General features: G+C 42.1%; 1 protein-coding gene across 5 annotated transcripts in view; it reads left to right on the top strand.

Moving 5' to 3' along the window:
* Nucleotides 1-11,827, top strand: part of siah2l (seven in absentia homolog 2 (Drosophila)-like) — a 75,792-nt gene that overhangs the window by 62,242 nt on the left and 1,723 nt on the right. The window contains exons 1-4 of one of the 5 annotated variants that reach the window (XM_058626559.1): nt 84-2,586; nt 2,977-3,077; nt 3,526-4,005; nt 11,573-11,752. In XM_058626559.1, coding sequence (XP_058482542.1) covers nt 3,571-4,005; nt 11,573-11,752 — 615 coding nt within the window. In that variant the 5' untranslated portion in view covers nt 84-2,586; nt 2,977-3,077; nt 3,526-3,570. Of the gene's footprint in view, nt 1-83; nt 3,078-3,525; nt 4,006-6,370; nt 8,795-11,572; nt 11,753-11,827 lie in introns of those variants that run through there. The other 4 variants (XM_058626558.1, XM_058626560.1, XM_058626557.1 and 1 more) reach the window with 4 other exon arrangements.

Here is an 11,827-nt window from a genome sequence, read left to right as displayed (position 1 = left end):
ACTCCTCCGTTAAATATTATATATATATATATATATATATATATATATATAATGTTATATATTCTTTTTAACTGATCTACAGTTCGGCATTGTTCGGCTTGAGTCTTGAGTCGGACGTCTCTTCCTGTGAGCGCCTTGGCTCGCCTGGAACCTCGCCAGAGCAGGTACTAAAAAAGTACCAGGTGCTATGCTAGTGGGAACGCTACTGAACTGTGCCGAGGCGGTGGAAACACGCCATAAGACCGAGATAAATACGTAACAAAATACAGCCAAACGATACTTAATTTTTCAATCAATAATTTTACTCTGTCTTTGTTACTCGTTACGACCAAATGAAATCAGAAGAAGGTCTGTATGTATTTATATAGAGCTTTTCTACACTACAGTTTTCACCCATTCTCATGCTGCAACATAAGGGTTAAGTGTCTTTGCTCAAGGACACACACATAGACAAGCAGAGCCAGGAACTGAACCCACAGCCTTCCAGTTGAAGGACAACTCGCCCTACCACTGAGCCACCATTGCTCAATCCTAACTGCTCACTTTTTTACAACAAATGTCATAAATTTAGTAATATTGTACCAAAGTCATTTTCTGGTAAAATACTTGTACCTTTACTCCAGTGACCTTTAAAGTACTTTATATAAGACTGCTCTTTATTGTTTGTGATTAAAGTAATAAAATGATAGTGTTTTTTGGCGAGGGCGTAAGTTTGGACGCTGCCAATGTGCCCACAAAACTTATGAGCATCATTTGATTTATTTAGATTTTGTGGCAGTACAATTCTACCGGAGGTTCTACCATAACAACAAGTATATGAGCACAAAAACCTCTATTTCCCTGCTTTCCTGGTATCCATCCATTAATCTATTACCGCTTTATCCTCCACATGAGGCTCACGGGGGGTGCTGTGCCAATCTCAGCTGACACAGAGCGAAAGGCGGACTCACACCCTCTCGACAGATCGCCAGTCTAGACGTCACAAACGGTCTAAGGATTTAGGGTAACGAGACGTACGCATGACAAATCCTGTCGGCGATGGTTAAACAGTGCAGGCGCGTACACGTTACCCGTCTCTAATGTTGGTTGTGGATTTGTCTTCCCTTGATTTTTCGGTTATATTTTAACGACTCCCCACCGTCATACAGTTTGACTGCCTCCATGGGAGCCTGGACGAGTGTCCAAGATCAAATATTTTACAAAAACAAAAAAAAAAATCCTCAGTGAACAAAGATAAAACTGAGACCTTGTGTTAATAATTAAAGAGCAGCGACGACCACTCGTCGGATTCCTTTTGAAACACGAACCAAAATCCGACATGTCGGGTGACGCCTCATGACCGAAACCCCCGCCCTCCATCACCTGTCACCTGCTGTTGTTTTCAATTTCAACTCGAGTGTCCATGAATTATAGATTCTGTCTTTTTCACTTCACATGGCAGCTGACGCCACACAGCTAAGGTAGCGCCCCCCTCTGGCAGGAAACACAACCTCTATAGACCTCGAGAAAGTCCCACAACTTCTCTCTACTCCAGCTGTTCTCATCATAAAAGTGAAGACAGTGGGGACAGGCTAACGTGCTAACGGGAGGACATTTTAGCGTGTCCCCACAGATCCAGAGAGACGGTGGATGTGAATCACTGCCGTGAAAAGTGTGAGGACGGAGCGATGGGACCTGGATTCACCGTCATGTAAAGGACAAAGTGGACGGACAGTGTGGAGAGGAGACTGTGGATGATTTACTCACTCACACGTGGTAGCAGACGCTAAATCGCCGCGCTCACCTGAGCGTCAGTCATGTTTGTCGACGAGTAGAGTGGCTTCAGTTTTCTGTCACATTCAAAGCAACGTTGTCTTAAGGGGACGTTTGTCTCTTTCATGTCTTTGTCCCTCTGTCCTCACTGCATCAACTGTTCTGTCCTTCAGCCACGTCGTTTACGCCAAGTTTCCATTTCAGAGGACACTCATCACCCCTTACCTTATCCTAAACCTAATTCTAACCCTTAAACCAGGTCTTAACCTTTAATCCCTTAACCATAACCAGTTAAGGATTAACTTTAACCTTAACCGAACCACAATACCAATCTTAGTCCTCAACGTCAGTAAGGTTCTGCCTCACTGGGACCAGGTTTTGGTCTCCATGAGGACTTTCCCCATTCACATTACCAACTCATGTAAATCTGAAGAGTGAAGCGAGGAGGAGATTAACAGATTAAGAGGAAATAAATAAATAATCTGACAGACATGTGGTAAAGAAGTCAAAACCTCAGCTCCTCCCATTCCCCTCTTCTTTTATAACCTGATTTAATCCAGGTTGATTTGGTTCAGTGTAGATGATGTAGATTATTCTTATTCTTATTGCTGCTGAATCATTTTGAAACGAACCCTCACAACTTCTCTTTGCTTTTACTTTTCTTGTTTCTTTCTTGAGCTTTTGTTGAGTGAACTTGAGGCGACTGAAGGTTAATTGAGCTGCGTCGTCACAGCCGTCAGCCAATTCTTCTTCAATTCCTCCTGGAAATTAAAGTAAGAGCCCTTTCCAAGTGGGCAGGAGGCCAGAGCCGGACCATCCAACAGAACAGAAGAAGTACACACTGTTAAAGATTCTTTCTCTTCTCTCACTCTCACACACTCTCACACACACACATCAGCAGCAGCAGCAGCAGCAGCTCTGCGGCTTTTCCCCTCATTTGTCAGATTTGTTTGAATGTGACCCAAATTCAACCCGTCTTAAAAGGACAGCGCCGCTTTTTTAAAGTGTGGTTGTCCGAGGCACTGACACACAGTCAAGAAATAACTGATTACGGTATCAAGTTATATCTTTCTATTTTTATTATTAATAGATAGATTTTGCGTCATAAATCCGTTTGTATTGTAAACCATTTATCGTCCCATGTCAAAGCAAAGACTTTTATTTTGAAATCACGTGAAATGTCATTGTAAATATTGTTTCTCGTTTCTTATGACTGGCCCCGAGGTCATACGAGTTTATGAGAGGTCCCTGATCCCACGGAATCCTGTGATGGAGGAGAATGTAGTTTCACCTGATGTCCACTTGAGGGCGACAAAGCATAGCAGGTAGTCTCTCTCCCACTCTCTCTCTCTCTCTCTCTCTCTCTCTCTCTCTCTCTCTCTAACATATACTGTATGAGATAAAATCAACAATACTTAAGTTAATTCATGTACAAATACAAGCATATCATAAATAATATGTATTATGTATATATATATGCATACATATATGCATGTATGTAAAAAATGTATATATATATATATATTGCCAATAATATCAATAGATTTATAATAAAGAAGTATTTCTGAATACCACATTTTCCATAACAGTACAAAGTCTTTCAAAAACTAAATATTATTGTTATTATTATTAATAACATATTTTACTGCTAAACATTACGTCATGACGCTGCGCTCTCTGATTGGCTGAGCGCTCTGTCACTCTGTGACGTAGCGGCCAATCGCTGCTGCCGGCAGGCGATCCAAACTGACCGCCGCCATGTTGGGTCTACAGGCGCCAAGAGCCGCTGGAGGAGGACGGTCCGGTGGGAGGCGGTAGATGTCAGCGGCGGCTCCGCTTCTGGAAGTCATGAGCCGCCCGTCTTCAGCCGGAGCCGGGGGAGGAGGGGCCGGGAAAGCAGGCGGAGGGAAGCACGGAGGCTCTGGAGGAGTCACCGCCGGCGTCACAGCGGCAGCCGCCTCCGGTGTGAGCTCCGTGCCCGGGGGGTCGGGGTCTGTCGCCCCTTCCGTCGCCGTGACCCTGAGCTTGGGCGGCCTTACCGGGCAGCCGTCGGAGCTCACGGCGCTGTTCGAGTGTCCGGTGTGCTTCGACTACGTCCTGCCGCCCATCCTGCAGTGTCAGGCGGGTCACCTGGTGTGTAACCCGTGCCGGCAGAAGCTGAGCTGCTGCCCCACCTGCCGCGTCCCGCTCTCCCCCAGCATCCGCAACCTGGCCATGGAGAAGGTGGCGTCCACTCTGCCCTTCCCCTGCAAGGTAACACACACACACACACAGAGGTGTGTTGTCACGTGACCACAGGACCAAAACAAACACAGTGGGAGTGTTCACTGACCCGGAAACTTACCCGAACCTTCATTCTTTTTCTTCTTCTTCTTTTACATGACTTTGAAATATGTTTTTAGACACTTATGAGTTAAAGGGATAGTTCAAGTTTATTGCTTTTTTTTTTTTAAAGAAAGGTGTGTTCATACTGTACTGTGAGCACCCCCTGTTGCTGAGTGTAGGGATGGGACAATACTACCTTTTTGAGTCTGATACCAACATCACAAACTCGAGTATCTACTGATACCGATATCACAAACTCGAGTAACTACTGATATCACAAACTCGAGTATCTACTGATACCAATATCACAAACTCGAGTAACTACTGATATCACAAACTCGAGTATCTACTGATACCAATATCACAAACTCGAGTAACTACTGATATCACAAACAAGAGTATCTACTGATACGATATCACAAACAAGAGTATCTACTGATACGATATCACAAACAAGAGTATCTACTGATACCGATATCACAAACCAGATTATCTACCGATACCGATATCACAAACTTGAATATCTACCGATACCGATATCACACACTCGATTATCTACCGATACTAATACCGATATCACAAACTTGATTATCTACCGATATCACACACTCGATTATCTACCGATACTAATACCGATGTCACAAACTTGAGTATCTACGAATACCGATATCACAAACCAGAGTATCTACCGATACCGATATCACAAACTCGAGTATCTACGATACTGATATTAGTGCAATACAGTAATTTTAGACCATTTATGAGCGTATGAAGCTGTTAATAACACATTTATGCTGATTCTATTCAAAGACAAAGTTGTCCAACTGTGTCACAAATATTGTTGTAATAAGCGGGAACTTTGGTGTGGGAGAGTGCGTGGTTTACAAACGTCAGTTTCCTGTTGTTAAAGTCTGTCTAACAGTGACACAAACACGTGAACATCGTGGACTTTAAATGTGTTGGGTTTTTTTTTACGGCTGGTTTTACAGCTGCAGGTGGCGCTCACAGCACACTGTGTACATCATACAAACACAGTATAAACCCCATTAAAGTACAAGCTTTATTTAGTTACTCACTCTGGTCGCAGGTTTGGAACCTAAATTGGTTTGAGACACCGTTCTAAATTCACACGACGCACGCTCGCGTGTCCACGTCTGTCAGTGATACAGCTGATCACGTTACACACACATTAATGTTGAATAGCGTCTGAAAGATGAGTGTGTGTTTGTGTGTGTGTCATCCTTCCTCCGCGTATTTCCATGGTTTTCCGATGCATTAAACCATTTTTAATTATAATTATCTGAGAATTTACCAGTTAATTCTCAACCATTCCCATTTTTGGGTGAAATTTACCACAAATCTTTCCACCTCTTTGCAACCTTTGAGTTATATGTGTGTGTAAAAATAATGTTTATGATAAATAGAGAATGTGGGATTTTTCAGTGCATGTTTGATGTATTTCATGTGGTTATTGATTTCACGAGACACACTGTCTTAATGTGTGTGTGTGTGATGAAACTGATCCTGTAAGTGCTGCAGAAACTCCATCAGTTTGTGATTGAATCAAGTTCTTTTTTATTTAATGGATCCTCCTCCTCCTCCTCCTCCTCCTCCTGCTGCTACTTTTCATTGATTTGTCTGTGGACAGTGGACAGGAGGACATCTGAAGAAATGAGGACATGATGAGTGTCTTCAGAAACATCTAAGATGTTTACGATGTGAATTCAAGAGAAAAAAAAAACGACACAATGGGAATTTTGTGATCTTTTATTAATTTTAGATTATTAGATTATTGTTTGGTCCATAACATGAAAATGATAAAATGATGATGTTCTCAAATGTGCGGTTTTTGTCCACAAACTCAGCAAAGAATCCAGACAATATTCACATTTAAGAAGCTGAAAAAAATCACAAAAAAAGAAGTTGGGATATCAGAAAAATGGTTGTAATTATTGACAAAAGCGATGAATTGATAATAATTGACCTGTTTTGGAAAAACGTTGGAAGCTACTCCTCAAATGAAGCAAGAACTTTTCCTCCTCAGAAGCCGACTTCTCTCGTCTCGCTCTTGCGTCGTCGCAGGCGGAGACATCGCTGCATTGGAAGAGGATCGGTCACGTGACCTTGTGTACGGTCAGCTGACTGACGGGAAACGACTTTTACACATGAGGACGTCATGTGACACAAACACTGAGCTCAGTGTGTGTGTGTGTGTGTGTGGGGAGGGGGGTTTGACAGATGCTGGGGGGAGGAGGACGGGGGAGCGATACTCCCCCTCTATTCTCTCTCTCTTTCTCCCCGCCCCCACTGTATGTGTGTGTGTGTGTGGCAGCGACTCTGTGCGGTCGATTTGAGGACGAATGTTTTTCTGCCGCACAGAGAGAGTGTTTTCCTCAGTGTGTGTGTTGCTGGTCGGTTGGACACCACAGTTCAGGCTGTGTGTGTGTTGGCATTTGTGTTTGGCTCTGTGTGTGTGTGTGTGTGTGTGTGTGTGTGTGTGTGTGTTACCACAGAAGAAGAAAACACATTTTTTTTGTTTTCTTCTGCTGCTGCTGCAGTAGAAAAGAGAGAGAGAGAGAGAGAGGACGTGCGAGGTTCAGCTGCATTACTGCTGCGTCTACAGGAGCTGGTACGTGTGTGTGTGTGTGTGTGTTTGATTGACTTGATTGACTGCTGATGTTTGACTGTGTATATGAATATTATCAGTGACTGTATATATAGACCGTCAGTGACTGTATATAAAGACTGTCAGTGACTGTATATAAAGACCGTCAGTGACTGTATATAAAGACTGTCAGTGACTGTATAGACCATCAGTGACTGTATATAAAGACCGTCAGTGACTGTATATAAAGACCGTCAGTGACTGTATATAAAGACTGTCAGTGACTGTATAGACCATCAGTGACTGTATATAAAGACTGTCAGTGACTGTATATATAGACCTTCAGTGACTGTATATATATAGACCATCAGTGACTGTATATATAGACCGTCAGTGACTGTATATATAGACCGTCAGTGACTGTATATAAAGACTGTCAGTGACTGTATATATAGACCGTCAGTGACTGTATAAAGACTGTCAGTGACTGTATATATAGACCGTCAGTGACTGTATATATAGACCGTCAGTGACTGTATATATAGACCGTCAGTGACTGTATATAAAGACTGTCAGTGACTGTATATATAGACCATCAGTAACTGTATATATAGACCATCAGTGACTGTATATAAAGACTCTCAGTGACTGTATATATAGACCATCAGTGACTGTATATATAGACCATCAGTAACTGTATATATAGACCATCAGTGACTGTATATAAAGACCGTCAGTGACTGTATATATAGACCATCAGTGACTGTATATAAAGACTGTCAGTGACTGTATATATAGACCGTCAGTGACTGTATATATAGACCATCAGTGACTGTATATAATGACTGTTAGTAACTGTATATAATGACCGTCAGTGAATGTATATATAGACCTTCAGTGACTGTATATAATGACCGTCAGTGACTGTATATATAGACCATCAGTGACTGTATATAATGACCGTCAGTGACTGTAAATAATGACCGTCAGTGACTGTAAATAATGACCGTCAGTGACTGTATATATAGACCGTCAGTGACTGTATATATAGACCGTCAGTGACTGTATATAAAGACTGTCAGTGACTGTATATATAGACCATCAGTGACTATATAAAGACTGTCAGTGACTGTATATATAGACCATCAGTGACTGTATATAAAGACTCTCAGTGACTGTATATATAGACCATCAGTGACTGTATATATAGACCATCAGTGACTGTATATATAGACCATCAGTGACTGTATATAATGACCGTCAGTGACTGTAAATAATGACCGTCAGTGACTGTATATATAGACCGTCAGTGACTGTATATAAAGACCATCAGTGACTGTATATAATGACCGTCAGTGACTGACTGATCTTTGTCTCTGTGGACACAGACTGAGTCTGGTCCAGGACTTGATGAGTGGACTCACAGACGCGGTGTTGTGGTGTGTTTTTTAGTGAACGTAAAAACACATTATCATTCCTCTCCACGTGGTTCTGTGGTCAGTGACTAGCTGCTGTCTGTCTGTGTACGGAGAGCGAGGAGGGACGAAACAGTTGTGTCCTTCTTTAACCATATTCACTCACTCTCCCACACCAAAGTCCATAGAATATCAGTGATTTTAGCTCAGGGGGACACAGGAGCTGCTGGTCTACTGCTGCCTCGTGTGGTCACTTTGTGTCAATGAGGTAAATCTGAATTAAAAAATAAGACATGTAAACTTAGTGATGGAGGCAGCAGTGGATCAACAACTCCTGTGTGCTGTGATGTTGAAATCACTGATTTTCTCTATGGACATTGGTGTGGGAGAGTGAGTGGTTTACAGTGGAAAAGTTTTGTTGATGTTTGTGTGTGTGTGTGTGTGTGTGGCAGCTGTGTATGTGTGTGTGATGCTGTGTCCGGCCTCCTGCCTGCCTCTCCTCAGGGAGTTGGCTCAGTGGCGCTGCCTGCTGGGCTGGCATCGGCACCACGGAGTTGGTTCAGCCAGCGCCACAGTGCTAACAGCTAACACTGGGCGACGACAACAACAACAACATCAGAAACCTCAGCGGGGGTCAGAGGTCAAGGACCGAGCCAGTCGTCCTGTCGGCTGCACCAAACCGCTGTCGGACCGCCAGGTGAGTAGAGGACGAAGACGAAGAAAAACATCGTAGGGGTTGTGAACCTTTTTGGGGAATTCTCAGAATTGGAAACTTTCCATGGGAATGAAATGTAAATTTTCAGCTTCTTAAATGTGTATATTTTAATCGATGATAATATCCATGTTATTCCATCGCACACTACTGACTGCAGGGCTGTTGAGGCCACTCCCCCATCCTGGGCCTGTTGTGCGCTTTGCATTCTTATGTTCATGCATATCTCATGAAATCTGTCAAGATATAAAGTGTATTTATATTTGATGCAGTGAAGCTGAAATGCACTATGTACGAGCAAAAGTTACACTCAAAGTTACAAAAATGTCCCATTGAAACCCATTCAAACTACAATTTTTCATCTCACTTCCAGAAAAAGCATAAAGCATGCATATCATATCTTGATGTCAATCTGGGCTTTTGCCATGGAATTGATCATTTGTACTACTATCCACTAGGTGGCGTCATTTAGCCATATTTGGCATATGGAGAAAATACATTATTTCCTCGAGATGAGTGTAATTATTTGACCATGCACAAACAATAATCATGCAAAAAAACCTGCATTGACATATCCTAGGCTGTAATAATTCAACTTTGCTTATAGTATATTGAAAATAATTCATTTTTTCTGTTTTTTTGGTGGCATCATGACAAAAACCTGGCATTTAAAGGGTTAAAATCTTTAAAAATGAATTAGTTTTTGACTAAGCAGAAAAATCATGTCAGTCAAAGTAGAATATAATAATGTTTCATGTTTTTTTTTATAGCTTTTGCTTTTAAAAGGGACATTTTTTGCTCTTAGTGGTTCAAGTGTAACAAATACTAGAACAGTCCCTAAGGGTCACCGAAAAAAAACATGTGATTGTAGCGATAAAATAAAGTCAAGGCGTGTCAACACGCTGGTGACAAATGTCCTCAGTACAAGGATGTCCAAGGACATCTGCACTCACTCACTCACTCACTCACTCAGAGTCCTGATGAAACCATGAACAGGTTTCTGTCTCTTTTAATCCACTAAAAAATTCATGAATGCAGCTGCATGAGAGGATTCATGTCTCGTGTGTGTGTGTGTGTGTGTGTGTGTGTGTGTGTGTCAGGGCATGAACATGGTCTCACTGTGTCATAAACATCATCAGTTCATATTAGGGCTGTCAAAAGATTAAAATTTTTAATCAGATTAATCAAAGGGTAGCTGTGGATTAATCATGATTAATCACGATTAATTACCATACGTAAATATGGCAGAAAATTCTCATTTTCTCTTTATATTGTTGTAGGAACGGAAATATGAATGACAGAATGCAGATGTATACATTTAACATTTGTTTTTTTATTTATGGACAATCCAGATGGTGGTGTTATTAATAATGACAAATAAAATCAAATCAAACTTAAACATACCACACCATAATTCCATGTGTGTTATGTGTCAGGTCTCTTTGCTATGACTTTGAGAAAATATAGGAAGTTGTTATTTAGAACACATTTTTCAAATCAAACTTAACTTTTATTGTAAATGTTTTGGGCATCTTAGCCATTGTTCTATTTTTTAAAGCAAATTTAGGATGGTTGGAAAACAAAACATTTTCTTTTTTTTTTAAATAAACAAACTACTACACCTTCACACAATAAAATGTGGCCGCAGCTGTCATGTTGCGTGCACTGTCGGTCCCTATAGTTGTGACTTTTCCTTCAATTGCCCACTTGCGCGCTACTGTTAGGAACTGTTCTGCACATGCCTCTGCAAAGTGACGCTCTTCTGTTTTCATTGTTGTTAGCGCGAATGACTTCAGTTCCCATGTTTTAGTGATTTGATGTGCAGTTACACCCAGGTAATTGTTGTTACTGACAGAGGTCCAGTGGTCTCCTGTTAGAGCAACATATTCCGCTGCAGCCAAATACTCTTTCTTTTTCTTTTCAGTCTCATAGAGCTCGTGGATTTTAGTCATTACTGTGCCTCTTGACGACACTTGTAGAATGTGTCGCGAGACGCAACTTTTAACACTTCCGCGAAGCCCTTGTCCTCGACAATATTAATCGGCCGACAGTCTCTTGCAATCCATTTGGCAATTGTGTTAGTCAAGTTGTCAGAGGTAGACTTACTTATTCCCCTGCGTTCGGTGAGCGTGGTGTTGATCTCAGCCATAAGCCACGAGTAGTGCAGAGTGGGTAGAATTGTGGGAAATATGGGGCGGGTCATTGCGCTATGCGTTAAAAAAATTACCGCGTTAATTCCACAAATTAATCACCCTGCGTTAACGCGTTAATTTTGACTGCCCTAGTTCATATACATGTGTCCATCTTCTCTGTTAAAATATTTTTTTTATATTTTTTTATCATTTTTTTCAGCTTCTTAAATGTGAATATTTCCTGGTTTCTTTGCTCCATATAAAACAAAATGAATCATTTTTGGGTTTGTGGACAAAAACAAGACATTTTAAGATCATCAACGATTTCTGACCCAAACGATTCATCGAAGAAAACAATCAACAGACGAGTCGATGATGAGAATAGTTCCACTTTCACCACAGTTTTGATTATGTGACACAGAGACGCAGGCCCCTGAACCCCCGTCCACACACGCAGGGAATAGAGGACGCATTCCTGCCAAAGAAGAGAATGCTGCTACAGCTCCCTCGGACACGTCTGGTTCAAGCGGCTCATCAGCTGAAAATACATTTTAAAGCTAGTATCGTTTGTCACTGAACTGCACATGATCGCCTATGTTTACAGAAATATGTTACATGTGTGTGTCCTCAGTTCTCGTCCTCCGGCTGCCTGCTGTCTCTCCACCACAGCGAGAAACTCGACCACGAGGACGCATGCGAGTTCCGGCCATACTCGTGTCCGTGTCCTGGGGCGACCTGCAAGTGGCACGGCTCCCTGGAGGCCGTCATGCCGCACCTGACGCACGCGCACAAGTCCATCACCACGCTGCAGGTGAGTGTCCTGGGCTCCGCCCCCCACAATACTCGGCAGTAAATCTCCGACGTAGGGGACAGACGTTTTCTGAAC

The sequence above is a fragment of the Solea solea genome, chromosome 4 (genome assembly GCF_958295425.1).
Source record: "Solea solea chromosome 4, fSolSol10.1, whole genome shotgun sequence".
Classification (NCBI taxonomy): Eukaryota; Metazoa; Chordata; class Actinopteri; order Pleuronectiformes; family Soleidae; genus Solea; species Solea solea.
This window is presented reverse-complemented; position numbering and strand designations above follow the sequence as displayed.